This window comes from Gymnoscopelus microlampas (assembly GCF_963454915.1).
Source record: "Gymnoscopelus microlampas genome assembly, chromosome: 14".
NCBI classification, from domain to species: domain Eukaryota; kingdom Metazoa; phylum Chordata; class Actinopteri; order Myctophiformes; family Myctophidae; genus Gymnoscopelus; species Gymnoscopelus microlampas.
In genome coordinates this window covers 31,463,076-31,480,613 of record NC_139951.1, presented here as the reverse complement: position 1 = coordinate 31,480,613, position 17,538 = coordinate 31,463,076, and the positions used below count along the sequence as shown (strand labels likewise).

The 17,538-nt window shown below is 44.4% G+C and overlaps 1 protein-coding gene across 2 annotated transcripts in view; it reads left to right on the top strand.

Moving 5' to 3' along the window:
* LOC311060701 (uncharacterized protein) overlaps window positions 1-15,690 on the top strand; it is a 74,087-nt gene extending 58,397 nt beyond the window's left edge. For both annotated transcript variants that reach the window (XM_084078994.1, XM_084078993.1), the window contains exons 12-17: window positions 1,929-2,161; window positions 5,722-5,792; window positions 7,058-7,215; window positions 9,133-9,277; window positions 9,883-10,026; window positions 10,513-15,690. In XM_084078994.1, coding sequence (XP_083935120.1) covers window positions 1,929-2,161; window positions 5,722-5,792; window positions 7,058-7,215; window positions 9,133-9,277; window positions 9,883-10,026; window positions 10,513-10,788 — 1,027 coding nt within the window. In that variant the 3' untranslated portion in view covers window positions 10,789-15,690. The remainder of the gene's footprint in view (window positions 1-1,928; window positions 2,162-5,721; window positions 5,793-7,057; window positions 7,216-9,132; window positions 9,278-9,882; window positions 10,027-10,512) is intronic.
* The last annotated feature ends 1,848 nt before the right edge of the window (window positions 15,691-17,538 follow it).

Here is a 17,538-nt window from a genome sequence, read left to right as displayed (position 1 = left end):
TTATTCTTTTTATTCTGCTAATCCTTCTCTCTTCCCCTGTCATTGGCTCTAATAACCCTGTCTTTCTATTGCCTGCTGGAGCCAACTTTTTCACATTCATACGACGCTAACAGCTGAAACCTTTGTGCATTAGGAATGATATATTATTGAATGTAGTTGCAATCATAGTAATAATTTCAAGGCTCTGTTAGCTAAGTCGTTAACAGAAAAAAGTGTACACTTCTTTTAAAATATGAATTTAGGAGTATATTGCAGTGCATATTGGATTTGTGAACATTAATGGATGGATGGACTCTTTCACATGACCAACTGTGTCACTGTACAGTAGGTTTCCTCACCTACTGTACTCTCCTTCTCCCCTTTGCCCTCCTCTCCTCACTTCCTCACCTCCTCTCCTGTCCTCTATTTTCCTCTCCTTGTCCCTCTCCTCACCTCCTCTCCTCTCTTACCCCGTGTCTTCTCACTTCTCTTCTCCCCTCCTCCCTTCCCTTCCCTTCCCCTCCTCTCCTCACCTCTCCCTTCCCTCTCACTCATACTCTATTCTTCATAATGTTCATGTAAGACTAATGCGCTTTGCCTTTATTTCTGGCTTTGTTTTCTCTGCCCCATCTTTTTTCTCTTCTCAATCCATCCCCCCACTCTGCCTGTCCTTCTACTCTGTATGGTGTGGGATTCAGGCAGGCTAGCAGTTACCAGGCAACAGGATAGAACACTTTGCACATGCTCTCTCTCTCTCTCTCTCTCTCTCTCTCTCTCTCTCCCCCTCTATGTCTCTTTCTTTGTCTCTCCCAGGCTCCTGTATAGGTTAACTGCTGTTACGTACTGATGGTTAATCATAGTGTAGTCTCAGAGGGGGGTGGATGGGGGGTGGGGTGGCATCCATCCATCCATTTTCTATTTTCAGGTTGAACTTTTACATCAGGGCCTCCCTGCCCGGTGAGATAACAAGTGGAATTGCCCTTCTACAGTACCAGGCCAATATACTGTAGAACATACACAGTAAAATCTGTGTTACTGTAATTTAACTCTGAGAGTGTACAATTGGACCCATAAGGCACCAAATGGTACAAATGGAACCAAATGGACTTTCAGAATTCAATTAACACTGTGTACAGGTACATGCTGCAGACAGTGGGTATCTAGAGGTGTTTACACAAAACAAATGGACTTAAAAGTCCCAAACCCCCACTTTTTGTCCCAAAAAGTCAACAAGATTAGGAGTTATGAGGCACCTCTGAGAGTGTAAAATATTGCCAAATTAACACTGAGGTTACAATGCAGATTTAACTGAGATAGTCATTGTGCTTCTTGGAGAGAGAGAGAGAGAGACGTACTATGAAATAGTGTTCCTGATAGGACCGGTCCCCCAGTGACAAGGATGTTCCTGTTTTTCACCTCAGAGCTGTAAGAGGATCAATGGTGTTTCTCTCCTGCTGTGATGCTTTTTGATCAAGGGGAGTGGACCACTCGTCAGGAGAAGAGGGAGAAGCACAAATACACAGCGAGAGAGAGAGAGAGAGAGAGAGAGAGAGAGAGAGAGAGAGAGAGAGAGAGAGAGAGAGAGAACACAATTATAGCTTTGAAGGCACGGTTTCATTCTCACAGGTTTCCCCTAGGTAGATGGTGCTTTGTATTACAGAACCTCTGGCGAGCAACGAACCTTCAGTGGCAATAATGTCTCACGTCACGTGCGTGGAAAAGAAGTTCCTATCAGCTGGGGCATCATAGATATCATATCTGTGTGGTTATTATTATTATTGTATGCGCTCTGGGTCTGTAACAGAGTGACACGAAGCGAGTGGCAGCTGAGGAGCAGGCTGGGACCACGCTGGTGATGATAACGATGTGTCGATACGCATCCCTAATGAGCCCGTGGCACATGGGTGTCCATCACCCATCAGATTCTTTTATTTCTCTCGTCTCCATAGCGACGAGGAGGAGCTGCGGAAGTCGTTCTCGGAGCTCGGCGACGACCCCACCGCCTCCCAGCCGGTGGAGAAGCACGATCACGAACACGAGCACGTGGGTGGCAGTGGGAGGCACCACCACCATCACCACCACCACCACCACCACCACCAGGAAGACGAGCCCTCCAAAGCGTTGCTGTACAAGAATGGCTTTCTGGTGCGCAAGGTGCACGCCGACTCAGACGGCAAAAGAAGTACGTTTTTGAGACCCCCTCGTCCAGGGCTGGACTGGGACAAAAAATCGTCCCAGACTTTTTGGCCCAGACCGGCCCACCACAACCGGCGCGCAGATACTCTACCGCCCCACTCCGTCGAGGCACATACAAACGCACATACCCTTAATACCACCACTCTTACTGAAAAGCATCCCTCCATGTTCTGGAGCCTTGAGTAAAATAAATGATAACAACACGACCCATACACAACTACACAACCCATAAATATGATAGTTAGCCTACAGTAATCACAAACAATGAGAGTGTGTTGCTCTTATAAGGAGGATGCAGGCTAATTAGCACATCATGGCACTGGCAGCAAGCAAGCCTACTCTGGGGAGATCATCTCCACTGGAGATTATGTAATGGACCTATTACAAACCTGGACTGAGCAGTAGAGGACTATTATGAATGGGTGAAGTATGAACATGATTACATGCAAAAATTAGTCTGCATGCAATCAGAACTTTAGTTTGCTAAAGTATAGAAAACAAGGGTATATAGGCTATATGATCTGAGAATGCATCTGTTATAGGTTAGATCTATAAGCTGTATGAGGATGGCATAACAGGATATGCCTAACTTATACATAGCAAAGGCTGTAATTTGCGTACTGTGTGTATGCAAATAAGTTGTTTCATTGTAGCAAGTCATTCAGTGTTTTTAAGAACAGCTATGTATGACCCTATGAACATTTTAAAAGGTCAGTAAAACACTGTGACTGAAACAATATGTTTGATAAATGTCCTTTAAGCCCATATGGTCTGCCTGGGCAACAGGAATGATGCCACTTGTCATGCAATTATTTTGCATTTATTTATTTATCCTACTATAATTCTAGTAAGCTGACGGTGGATGGGGTCTTGGGACTCCGATCAAACTGCGCATGCGTCGTTGCCAGGTTTCGCGAGAGAAACAAGCAGCAAGGTCTATGAAAACGAGGCCAAACCAAACGAACCCTATACCACCAACATCGGCCCTAAAGCGCTTACAATCGGCGGACATGGCAACACCGACGCCGACGCTACACCATAGACCCCGCCCACTCTCTACTGTGGAAAGTCAACACTCCAGATTTTTTCCCCCACACACGATGCACAATGCACATTAGCTCCATAAAGAACGGTTCTATGTCGTTCTCTTCCAGGATCGGGCGAACGTCCGCCAAGGCTCCGCTGTTTACCCTTTTGTATACATCGTATCCCAAAACTAATGGTAGATTCTAAACCGCACGGATGTTTAAGGTTTGGTCGGCTGCATAATATTTTAGGTCGCCAGCGAAACTACCCGTTTAAATCGCTTGTTTAGTCAGCCTGTGGCCATGTTTCCCATTGGAGCCAAACCGGGAGACACCGGCTACACGAGGCGCGCGGATACTTGCATCCCCCATACGCAGACTTTTAAAATAGGACTGGATCTAAAAGTGAGCGTGTGTGTGTCAAAAACTCTGCTGTGTTTCGTGTGTGTGTGTGTGTGTGTTTGCGACGACGGGGGGGACGGGGGGGGAGTAGCATCGTGCCTCCGTGGTGTGTGTGTGTGGCTGGGGGCTGGGGGGGGGAGATGATCGCCCGTGTGTGTTTGCGACAGGCCACGGGCCGCATGGATGTACCGTGGTGTGTGTGTGTGTGTGTGTGTGGGGAGGGGTGACCGCGGGCCGGGGAGGGGGGGGGGGCGCGCGGGGACGTGCGCGGCGGAGAAAACGCGCGACAGGACGTGCATTAACCCCAAATTTGCAACTGGGTAGCGTTAGCAATTAGCATGCTACGGCTAACAGCTACGTTAAACATCTTATCAACAACCTGTATGAACGTCAGTGTGGTCAATGTCATCAATGCTAACTAATTAGCCCGTTGAACAGTGTTAATTTGGTGACTTCTGGGGGTTTCTGACTGTGACACAATGGACGCAGCTCGCGGGAATCGCGGCCTACTGCGCCACCAGAAGCCTCGGATCATGGTACTGGCCCTGTCCCCCAATCAACGTGCTTTCAGCACGAACGACAACAACACATCTACCGGATGTACAAACACGGAATGAATAGCTTAGCACTTCCGGTGGTTCCTTCACAATAAAGGTTGCAACAAATACACACACCATGCAATGAAATAATCATATGCGTTTCTTAAACTCTAAATTAATACATTCCTTTTTTAACTGTTTTAACTACTCCTGCAATTACATTTATATGAAATAAATCACAACACCCCCCTATAACATTAAAAAAACGCCCAGTGGTGGTCCTCACATTTTCAACTTAAGTAAAAGTATCAATACTGCAATGTAGAAGTACTCTGACACAAGTAAAAGGCCTAAAGTACAAAAGTATTGCCATCAAAATATACTTAAAAGTTCCAAAAGTACAAGTACTAAAATGTTTGAAAATAGCTCATCATCAGGCTCACAACGCGTCGCCATGCGTTGTGAAAATAGCAGATCTACAAGCTCACAATGCCTCGCAATGCGTTGTGAAAATAGGGAGATGGAGAGAGAGAGAGAGAGGGACGGAGAGAATACTCAAATACCTTGAGTAAAAATAATTCAGAGTACTGAAAATGAGTAAAAATACTTAAAAGTACTGAAAATGAGTAAAAATACTTAAAAGTACTGAAAATGAGTAAAAATACTTCAAAGTTGAAAAACAAAGTACAAATACTTAAAGATTGATAAAAACACTAAAAATACCTAAAAGTTGAGAAAAACAGTAAAAATACTTAAAAATAGGGGGGCGCCACGACGGGGCGCGCGCGGGGGAGAAACCGCGCGACAGGACGTGCATTAACCCCAACTTTGCAACTACTTTTGCCTGCGCCCTTCACCGGGTATGGTCTAGTCTTCTATAATTTGCAGACCAACGGCCCATTAATGGTCGGCCCACTGGGCATATGCCAGATGCCCAATCCACCCCTGCCCTCGCCCCACCCTCTCCTCATTAAACTAAAGCCTGATTTATATTTCGTTGTACAACAGTGTCACAAGGCGAAAGCAGATCTACAAGCTCACAACTTGTCGCAATTGTAGATTGGCTATTTTCATTGTAGGTAAAAAAACGGGTCACATTGTGACGCTCGCACGTCTATTTCAGCTATTCATCGTATGATAAAGTGTACGGTACAGTATAGGGCTTAAGTGGTTAAGTCATATGAACTGGACATTCTTGTTCCTCAACCAGTTGCTGTAGTATACTTACTGCTAAAGTTTAGACCTCTTCTCAACATCTTGACAAAAAAAGAAGCCTTTACATGAGTCATATCAGTGCAATATTGCACATGCACAGCACTGCTCCCTACACATGCACTATATAGTGAAGTGACCCCAAACGAGACCCTGCTCCAACAGCTCTGTCAATCCAGCTCAGCTCTGTTGCCGTGGCGGGTGGTGAGTCAGGGTTGCTGAGGAGGAGAGTGGGGTTAGATCCCAGCTCGGTGCTACAATATGTTGGATATCTGTGGATGTCAATCTTGCACATTCTCCATGGTAACTGATAGAGCCAGAGAATTACATTTGTTCAGTGTTCATGACAGCGTTTCTTCTGTCTACAGCACCAAGAGGGAAGAGAGGCTGGAAAACCTTCTACGTCCACCTGAAGGGCCTCATCCTGTACCTGCAAAAGGTAAATGAGCTCTTAACATAATATATACAATATAACATCACAATAATACAATAATAATAATACAATTAAATGTATTTATGAATGAAAGTAGGCCTAAAACAAAAACAAAAAAAACATATAACTAATTTTGAAGTTAAAGATGGAGTGCCAAGATATTTTTCAACCCTAAAACCTGATCATAAGGTATTATTATTATGTAAGGATTGTTTTCAAAAAAAAAAAGTGTACAGAAATTGTTAAAAAAAAATGTTTATGTGGACACGCCTCCAGTTCATTAAGTATGCCTGGTTCTCACCTTAGCACCTCCTCCACCACCTTAGCACCACCCACCTGTCCTAGTCCCTCCTCCTCCTCATGCCCACACCTGTTGTGTTATGATAATGAGGGGGAGGGTATGTTTTTTGGGGGCTCTGTGATGTCACTAAAGGGCTGTTTCTCTATTGGCACGTTTGACCCTCAAGATTTCAGCCTCCAGGAAGAAACTCCAAATAATCAGAGAAGACATAAAACTCCATAAAACCACCACCGGGGGGCTTAATGAAGTTCTATCAACCTCATAGACACATGAAAAACAGAAAAAGTGCAAAAACATGGCACCACCTCTTTAAAGTCATAATGTAACCGATGGACAATGTTCCACGTTGAGTTTTATTCACTCATTAAATTACATTGTTGTAAAAAAAGATGAAAATACCAGATCAAAACTATATGACAAACTGAAAGCTGTACAATCAGGCAGTCTGTCCATGGGTAGCTGCTGTTTACCTACTGTATCTACAGAGCACTTTGACATACATAGTGGAATGTGTCCAGCACAGCCGGTCACACCCCCCTGGCACTGTGTAGATGGGTCCATATGGTCAAGTGGTCTGGGCCTCTTTGCTATATGGGAAGCCAGCTTCCCCTGGCCGCTGTTATGCTAAATCCCCCGGCTTGGACAGAAACAAGTGTCCCGCCCACCCAGGGAAGTTCTCATCCTGACACCGTGGAAGTGCGCCAATGGATTTGTCAGCTCAAACGGGAGCAAAAGGATGAAATTAAATGAAATTAAACTCTCCTCCTCATTTGACACTTATGATACTTCTCCCATTTGTCAGCTTGTCTTGGTTAAATAGGGTATTAAAGCCCCCTGGTTTCAATCATCATATATATATATATATATATTATACAGTATATATATATATATTGCTTTGTCTTTTTTCATTTTTTTATTTTTTTTGGGGGGTGGGGGGTTCATTTGGTTAAAATAATCTGTCTCCTTCCAGGGGGAGTTCAGAGTTGAGAAGCAGCTGTCAGATGAAGACCTTAAGAACGCAGTGTCCATCCACCACTCCCTGGCCATGAAGGCTTCAGACTACAGCAAGAGGCCCAACGTCTTCTACCTGCGCACTGCTGACTGGAGGGTCTATCTCTTCCAGGCACCGTGAGTGTCCTGCCTCCTGCCACCGCTTGTTTCATCTTTGACTGAAATGGACTGTTCATAGAAATGGAAAGCAATGGACTTTTTTGCCCATTAGCTAATAGCCTGTGGAAACGTGATTGCACGTGGAAATGTGGAAACGTTTTGCGTGGAAACGATTGTATTACACAGTAAAATCACAAGTGGTAATATAACTCTAAGGGCCCTATTTTCCATGGTGTCTGATGCCTTATGACTAATCTTGTTAGGCATTTTTTATTATTCTGAAAAACATTTTAAGATAGTGGAAATGGCCGATCTACAGCGACGTGTTGTGAGCTTGTAGATCGTCTATTTTCACCATGTTTTTCAAAGTCATAAAATATGCCTAGGCGTATTTATTTCAGAAATGTCAGTGTAATTCAGCAAACGCACACGCACACACACACACTCACACTCACACGCACACGCACACGCACACGCACACGCACACGCACACTCACACACACACACACACACACACACACACACACACACACACACACACACACACACACACACACACACACACACACACAGAGAGAGAGAGACACTGCCACATACAGTATGTACACACATATACGCTGTGCACATGCACATGGTAGGTATAGCAACTTCACATCAACTGCACTCTCTAATCCTTCCTCTCAGCTAAAGACAGAACATAACTCCTGCACCACTGTGAAGTTGGCAGACAGGGATGAACCCTGCAAGGTCATTCCTCAATTGAAGCTCGTATCCAGAGCAACTTACTGTGCAAAATGGAAGGAAAATAAATGCTTAAGTAAAGTAAAGTAGCACTTAAGTAAAGTAACAGGGATAAGGATAACAGGTAAAAGATATAACCTAGCATCTGTCTAAACAACATGCTAAATAATATAACTATCTATAACATTCTATGTGAGCAAGTAACCATTATACATCTTCATAGTATGAGCATCTATTAATAAAATAGCCAACAAGAAGTGATACAAATAAATGAGGAGGGGCTGAGGTGAGTTTTCAGACTGCGGCGGAAAATGGGGAGTGAGTCTGCAGTCCTGAAGAGTGTGCGTGGGGGGTCATTTCACAGCTTGGGAGCCAGGAGGGAGAAGAGTCTAGAACGCTTGAAGTGTTGGTCCGGGTGTCGAAGGGAAGGGAGGGACCGACGTCCTCAAACCCTGTTTCCTTTTTGGACCACAAGTAACAGTGTGCAGGGCCAGGCCAACTTCTTCTATTGGCCAATTACAGCTGAGCAGCTGTACGCAGATACTGTGTATATTTGTATGTAGAATGTATAGTGTGCGTTTAGAGTTGGCTGGAGGTGTGTACATTAACGGGATCCGGGAAGTGGCACATGAATGGCCACATGTTCCCATCCCCCAGGAGGACAGGCTCTCTGCTCTAGTTGCCGCCTGCATTTGTCCCAGATACTGTACTCTCTTTCATATGCACTCTCTCGCTCTCTCTCTCATTCTCCCCCCCCCCCCCCTCTCTCTTTCTAGCTTTTCTCTGGGGACATGGTGCAAGGCTGTCTGATTCAATCTGATTATTCTCAGGGGCCTCTAATAGGTCTGTTAGTGTATAACTGGTCTTTTTCTCTTATATTATTAATTGGCTGCAAACTAATTTCTTTGTCAGCAGCAAGGCTGCATTCTCTGATGGTTACTTCTTTGATGTTGTGCCCACATGCATGCGTACCGCGGAGAGTAAAAGCCCCATTATATTTAGTTGCACGCGGGTGTCGCGCACCAAACATAGCAGATCTATATAAGCCCATCATGTCACAGCGTTACATGTTGTGAGGTTGTTAAGTATAAATCAAATAACGTGCATGCGCGCGCGTATATGCATGTGTGGTTGCGTCTACGGTTTGTGCTTATTTGTGTGTGTGTGTACTTGTGTTTGCACGTGTCTTCACAGAAACGCAGAGCAGATGCAGTCTTGGATCACGCGGATCAACGCGGTAGCAGCCATGTTCTCAGCACCTCCCTTCCCAGCAGCCATTGGATCCCAAAAGAAGTTCAGCCGGCCTCTGCTGCCGGGAACATCCTCCAAATTGACAGAGGTACAAAATCATTTAGGCTGGGTGGCCGGCTCGCTTGTGTCCAAGAGAATTTCTTTTTCACCAAATAAGCCCTTTTCTGGAAGTGGAATGGATGCATGGATGCAGCATGTACTGTAAGGCTATACTATTAGGCTACCGCTGTAGCATGTAGTATAATCTGGGTTCATGTCAATTTGTGAATTATGAAATTGTGTTTAAGTGCGTAACATTAAGTATCATTATGTCTCGAATACAGCAACCAATTGGGTGGACAAGTAAAAAACTAAACTGAACGCCATGGCTCGCCATGGCTCCAATGTGGATCTCAGACTTCCAAATTTGAGTCCCTTTGACTTCCTTTATTAAAGTAAGATATTTCAACACGTATAATAACATATGTGAAAACATTTTGTGGAGGTACTTGTGTAGCCTACTGTGCACAAGACCTTTGGCACTTATCAGTCCAGCGATTTGAGAGATTATCTCCAGACACACAGAACGACCGACTCACACAGACGGCTCTACGCTTGTAGAGCCACGCCGTAACGGAGCAAAAGGCAGGAAGGGCATTCTGGTCGACCCTCCTCTCCCTGATGAGAACTTTGACCCTGACACTTTGGTTGCAGGAAGAGCAGGTCAAATCCCACGAGACACGGTTCCGTGCAATCTCCACAGAGCTCGCAGAGCTGCGCTCGTACCCTCCCGACCGCAAGGTGAAAGGGCGCGAGCTGGATGAGTACCGTCAGCGCGATGAGTATCTGGAGTTTGAGGTAAGTCGGAGTGCCCCGGCCTGCCGAGCTTCAAAAGAACTGAGACATAAACAAAAGTGTACCAATTCTTCACTCCTGTACATCTCTCTCTCTCCTGTGGTGTAAAGTAACTAAGTACATTTACTCAAGTACTGTACTTAAGTACAATTTGTTGTTACTTTTACTTTACTGGAGTATTTCCAATTGTCTCTACTTTTACTTCTACTCCACTACATCTCAGAGGCAAATATTGTACTTTTACTCCACTACAATTATTTGAAAACTTTAGTTACTCGTTACTTTGCAGATATAAATGATTACATACAAGCCTACAAGCTTTATACCTACAAGCTCACAACGTGTCGCGATGCAACGCGTTGTGAGCTTGTAGATCTGCTATTTTCAAACATTTTAGTACTTTTACTTTTGGTACTTGAAGTACATTCTTCACTCCGGTACATCTCTCTCTCTCTCTCTCCCTCTCGAACACCTTCCTCCCGTTCCTAGAAAACGCGATACGGCACCTACGTCATGCTGCTGCGGGCAAAGATACGGAGCGGCGAGGAGGACCTGTCCGTGTTTGAATCCCAGCTCCTGGAGGACAACGCGCTGCACAGGGCCCACTCCAGCCCCACGCTGCAGGACAGCAGCCTGGCGAGCCAGACGAGCAGCGCCCGGGACACCAGCAGGGCCAGCGGGGGCAGCAGCGGCAGCTGCAGCAAGCCGCCGCGTCAGGAGGGCCAGGGCCAGAGACACAGCTACCGACAGGCCGTCAAGAAGTGAGGCGGGGAGCGGGGGGGCCCCAGGAGCGGCGTGGCGTTGCGCTTGGCCAGCGGCAGGCTGTCTCCCTGCTCGGGGGCTTTGATTTTGAGAATTTCCTGTAAGCGTTTGGAGCTCTGTTCTTTGAAGGGGGAACACAGGAGGAGGGTCTTACCCTCCCGCACCTCCAAATACACACACACACGCACACACACACACACACACACACACACACACACACACACACACACACACACACACAACCCCCCCCACACACACACACACACACACACACACACACACACACACACACACAAGCTTCCCTACACACACACAGACACACACACACACACACACACACACACACACACACACACACACACACACACACACACACACACACACACACACACACACACACACACACACACACACACTCACACACACACACATACACTCACACCCCACCCAGCGTATGTGGCACCCTACACGGCACCCCGATCTTCTCGTCCACTACAGGAAGTGCTGATCCTGTGACTGGGCTGATACCAGGAGGAGTGGTGGGAAGGTTCACACATTTAAACTGAGGTGTCAGGGGGAAGACACGCTGGCTGTGGCAGCACACTGTACTGTGCAGGTGAAACAGAGGATGCTCTTGGAAGGAACAGTTGGGAGGGACCATACAGGGACTTTTACATCCAGCATCCGTTTTTTTGTCTCTCCCTTAGCTTCTTTTCAGGCACCTCTCCAGACAACCCCTCACACCTTTTTCTCAACCTTCTTACTCTGATTTGGGACCAAACACATTTACGCTTTGGAAAACCGTACTGTGTCTCAGACGACTGATCGTTTGACTTGAGATGAGTTACAGTACTGTACCACCGCCGGTCCGATTTTAAAGTGGTGTGATGCTCACTGGTCTTAGAGTTAAACATCAACAGGTCTTAAGAGTCATTGCATTGCTGTTCCCTTCTTTGCCACATCACAGAGGTGTGTTCACAACATTCCACAAGGGAGCCTGTCTGTAGCTCTAGATTTGGAGCTCCTGGAGATTTATTTAGCTGAATGTGAGAGGTGGTATCAAGTTGAATATGAACACGTATGGACTGACGTGTACGAGACACACGGGATCAGAGCTGAGGTTGGCCTAAGGGAGAGGAGGCAGGAGATGGCAATTGATCCTCCCTTTGTCTCCTCTCGGTTCATCTGATCTCAGACCAGAGGAGGCTGGCTGCGGTTCTCCTCTCTTGCCTATAGCGGTCCTCTGGCAGACAGTCGGAAGTCATGAGATCAGCTAGAAGCTCAACACTCAAGTCAATGCTAAAGCATCTCAGCAAACGGGAACATCATCTTTTTACTCCCGCAAACCCCTCTTTCCCTCCCTCCCTCCCTAAACAAAACAGCTGTCTCCCCTCCCCAGTTGCTTCCGTCCCGTGGTGTGCTTCTATTCTCTTTCTTCTTCTTGGCTGAATGTTGTTTTGCTCAAGTGATCCGCATGCCTGCATCCAAGCATACAGCTTATTTTTAGGCCTTTACTTCTTTGGCCGATCAGGGGGGTGTTGGTGGCAGAGGGCTCAGAGACGTTAACCTTTTTTGGTAGAGGGGGTTATATAATACTTTATCTTCATGCTAGTGTTTAGCCATGTTCTCTGCCATGTGAAATCCCTGTGTGTACCTATAAACTCATTTCCAAATCGCTGTTTTGTCACTCACTGGGCAGACCTTTGAATGTTCTTGTTTTTAAATATTTTTAAAGTATTTTACAGTCGGTTGGTTGATGTCGAGCCTACCCCTCCTTCTCTTGTGTAATGTATGTCCAATGTATGATGAAATATGCTACTGAAAATATATTTATGAGGACTATGTTATCCATATTCACTGTAAACACACAGGTTATGTTGTATATAAGTTGCCAGCCAATGTATGCTTATATTGTATGATACCTGACAGTATATTTACGATATAATCAGCAAACTGATGTGAATATGCATTAAGTATGTATAGTTGACATTCCTTATACTGTACCTAAAGTTCCCAAAAGTGTTACATGATTCGCATTCTAGATTTTCTTTTTTATTTAAGCGATAGTGTGAACGTAAAAGGCAACAAAGCTATGTAATATCAGTATTACATGAATGCTTATGTACGTACAGTATGTATCTGAGAATTGTAAGTGATCAAGATATACGGAAGTAGAGTAGTATGGAGTAGATATGGTACTAAAGATTTAGAGATGTGATATAACCTAAGAGCATGAGTAAGGCTTAATTTATAAGCTATCACACGACAGTGTATAAATTAGGCTTAATTTGGTCATCAGAGATCCATGCTCGGTTGTCTTTATTACATAACATTCATAGCAGAGTATGTGAAATATGAAAGGAAGACAATGAGATGGGGGAACTTGCCACCAAGGAACAATCACTGCTTTGAATCCTGAATTATTTGGTGGGTGGGGGAAAAGAGTGGCCATTTGCATCTCATGACGCACCTTGTGTTAATGATTCGCTGTTGAGGTGTATAGCCATTTTCTACTCAGGCTCGAAGATTACAGCTTGAACAGCTGCAGTGCCAGCATTTTACCAGCAGGGAGGGCTGTTTGACATTCAGTTACTTTATAATTATAATTTGGTCCCCACTCCTTGGGGTGTTTTTGTCTCTGTATATTTGCACATACATGAACTTCGTCCTCTGCATTTACCCATCCTATAACTACTAGAAGCATTGAGCAGTTAATCGTTAAGTGTCTTGCTCAGGGACACTGACACATTGCTGGGGCTTGGAATCGAACGTGGGACTTAGGCTTCCCAGTAGGGCTCTTTAACCATTCAGCTATTAGCCGCCCACTTTTTCAGCCACATGAACACCTGCACTACACATGCATGGGGTAGTGCAGGAGGGCTATGATACAGCAGGATGTGTATGTGTGTGCGTGTGCGTGTGCGTGTGCGTGTGTGTGTGTGTGTGCGCGCGTGTGTGCGTGCGTGCAGGCATTTGAGTGCCTGTGTGTGTATGTCTATATACAGTACATGTGCATGAATACATGTTTGAATGTGTCCATCTTCCTGTGGGGACTTGTGAATGTCATCGTATGCATGCTGTGACCACGCTGGCGGTTCAAAAGAGTCAATTCCATGTGGCTGTAGAAATCATTCTAGTCCAGTGTCATGCCGTGCAAAGTTCTAACAAGAGCAACATTCATCCAGCATTGTATGTGGTTCATTCATTATGTGCAGTTTTATATGTACATGTACAACTGAATGTTTGGTCTGAACTTTAGCACGTTTGCCTTTGATGTTTGCCTCTTTTCCCATGCCACCTTATCCGCGTGGCTGTTTTAGCTCTCTCTCTCTCTGCACTTCCTCTCTCCCATCCGTGCGTTTGTTTCTCTTTGCAGAAACAATCCCCCACCCCGCCCCCAACATAGTCTTAACCACTTAAACCCTATACTTACTATATCTCCTCCTTTTTTCCCTGTACACCAAATGTCTTTGCCGAAAATAGCTGATCTGCAAGCTCACAACGTATCGGAACGTGGCGCGTTGTGATCTTGTAGATCATCTATTTTCGCCCAAGAATAGGGATCTAGGGATCAAGTGTATCGGTTTTCAATCTGGTCTTTTTTGGAAAGATGCTCTGATCAGTTAAATGTGTAGTATTTGTATTTCGTCCACATTAACCGGTGACATACATTTTACCTGTTATGTACCATTTTGTGTATTTATTGATAGTCTTTTACTCTGTTGTAAAAATGCGGCCAAACTGTCAAAGGGCAGCAATATGTTTAGTGCCATTCTAGGTCTGCTGAGGGGAAGGTGTGTATCTGTGATATGACTGGGGACTTTATTGTGGATATTACCCAAATAAGACCAAAAGTGACGATGCATCTACATTGAATCAACTTGCTGGATGAGCGTTAAGTTTTTAGCTTGTACAAGTCTGTACAAGTCACATGCAGGGCTCTGTATGCTGAATACTTGTTTTTACGGTATGGTGAGGTACGCATACTGCAGGTTCCGAAAATCTACAATACTGTACTGTGTAGATGTATCACAAACTGATTATCTCTCTGGTCATGAAATAAAAAGGAAAGCAGTTCTTAGGAGCCCCTGTTTTCACTGAGGTCTCCAAGGCCCCTACCACCACCGCCAACCTCAACTGCAACTTTTTGGTGTGTCATTTTGCCATCACCCACCTGTGACATCACAGAGCAGCTGCTGGGTCTCCATGGCAGTGGTTTGCATGGAAATCTCCAGTTCCCTTGGTGATGGCTCTGTATGTGATGTTGAAATGAAAGCCTTGCTGGCGTATTACAGAGATATATTCCAGACTGAGAGAGTAAAGTCTATTTTTTTACTTTGCTATACAGCAGTGCTGCTCAAAATAACAGATTAAAAGGTTTCTGACAGGTTTCACCGTTGTATGACAAAGTATACATCAGGCTTTAGATGCTGGAAACGCTCAAATCTGCAGCCATTTGGGACGAACCTTTCTCTCACAATGCATCTGTGCTACTATAATCTCTGTTGTGCTCTACCCATTCCAGCCTAATTTCTGAATGTGATGTGTATATAAAGCATGAGATAACATGGTCTGCCTTCATTTATATTAATTTTAGAGTATTAAATGAAAGGTTAATATATACAATAGATCAGCATTGTTTGTCTTTCAGGTCATGGTCATTTTTTTCTATCAACAGGAATGAAGAAAATGGCTATATTTAATGCTGTTTTATGCTGATGTGTTTTAGAGAATCAAACCAGCTCAAACAAAGGTTTTACATGGAGGGGTCTGATCCATTTCCAAGTTTTTAGACTGGTGCAGATAATGTCATGTTCATTTTACGCTTTACCTAGGCTATATGTGTCACTGCCTTGTTCAAACTCACCAAGGAAATGTTATTTGTGATCTTCTCTTTTTTGGGAGGCATAGAAGATGAAAATTAAAGTGTTTTGAAAGTTTGACTGTGTCTTGGTCTCTAGAAGGTAAATCCATATGCATGAAACACATTCGACGTGTGTGTGTGTGTGTGTGTGTGTGTGTGTGTGTGTGTGTGTGTGTGTGTGTGTGTGTGTGTGTGTGTGTGTGTGTGTGTGTGTGTGTGTGTGTGTGTGTGTGTGTGTGTGTGTGTGCGCGTGTGTGTGCGTGTGTGTGTGTGTGTGTGTGTGTGTGTGTGTGTGTGTGTGTGTGTGTACATTTATGCTACACACATTTCGAAACCATTGGTGACCAATGATTTTGAAATGTTTGCGACAAAGAATTTTCAACTGAGCTTCATATTAAGACATTTCTTAAGTTTGTAGCCTCCAATTTGTTTGCTTTAGTTAAAATTACTCAGAGCCATGGGCTGTGCTAATGATTGAACTTCAGATATGCCTATGTTGTAAACCAGGGGTCTTCGTTTTTCTGGCCCCTTAGCTGAGAGAGATGAAGCAGGGACCCCTAATACATGAAATTGTGTTGCAGATTTAAACTTTTCATAATTTCATAGATGGCTTCATCATAGACTTGACACAAGTTGAGCGCACTATCAGTGTTGTGTAAAGGGTTGGGTTCCCAAACTTTTCAGGACGAGTCCCCCCAAAACACTGTGGGTTTCCCCCCAAAACCACAGTGATGTCATTGTAGTTTTTCTTGGGAATTTCCCCTGATTGTAGGTCCACCGCTATGAATGCAAAACGATAACTACTCTCAACTCTGAGATTAATTAAGCCTTAGAATTACTGTGGAAAGAAAAGAGCCTTTAGTACACATGTGGATATAAGAATTATTGTGGAAAAGAGCCTTTAATTACGCAGTTCAACAATGTGCCTCCATGTTTTACATGTGCATTTCTGGGAGATTTCTTTTAAATAAAAAAGTAAATACCTTAATTGACAAACTATATTTATATCCCTGAAAGATGCAATCGCATTTTTAAATATATTTCATATGAAACCATGGCAGGAGATCAGTATAAACATACATGGCTAGAAGACAGTCTTATCATATTACAATTAGCTCCTCAAAAGCCTGAACTGTAGGTGGTGTTGGATGTGGAGAGTGTTGGGGAGCTGGTGGACTGTGGAATGAAAGGTGGTTTAAATCAATTCAATTGCTTAGTTCGATGTACTGTTGCAACCCTATGATGAACCACAACAACCCTGCACAGCATCTTACCTTTGTCATTTTGGCAGGTGTGGAGCTGGCCTTTAGCAAGGTGGGAGTGGCTACAGCCGCCCCTTGGCTAGGGTCAGTCTTGTAGTGCCGAAGCGCATCTCCTCTTCCTTTTGCTTGATCTTCTTCGGTTGCTATTAAAAAGAACACACTTTTTTTTTTAAATGAGATGAGACTTTAATAGACTTGATTTTTAGTCCAGTGTAGTTTACCCTCTCCATCTTTTCCAGCTCTTTCTCTGTCTGGTTGTTCCACTGCTTTTCATGTACTCGATAAACTGCTGCACGTTGACTAAGAATTCCCTGTTGTGCTCCTGTTGCCATGCCTCAACCTGAGCCTTGAGGGTCTTCGCTAGCTGGAGATGAAACAGGACATTGTTGATGCCAAACAGGGTCAATTTTTTAACACCACCACCAATGCATCATGTACTAAAAGTACTGATGTACTGTCTGATCACACCTTGCCTATTAACTACTTAAGCCCTATATACTTAGTTTTAAGACAAAATGGCCAATCTACACGCTCACAATAGGTCACATGAGCTTGTAGTTCTGCCATTGTTTAAATACAAATACATGTCATCTATATGCTCTAAATAGGGATGCCAGGGTTAAGGTG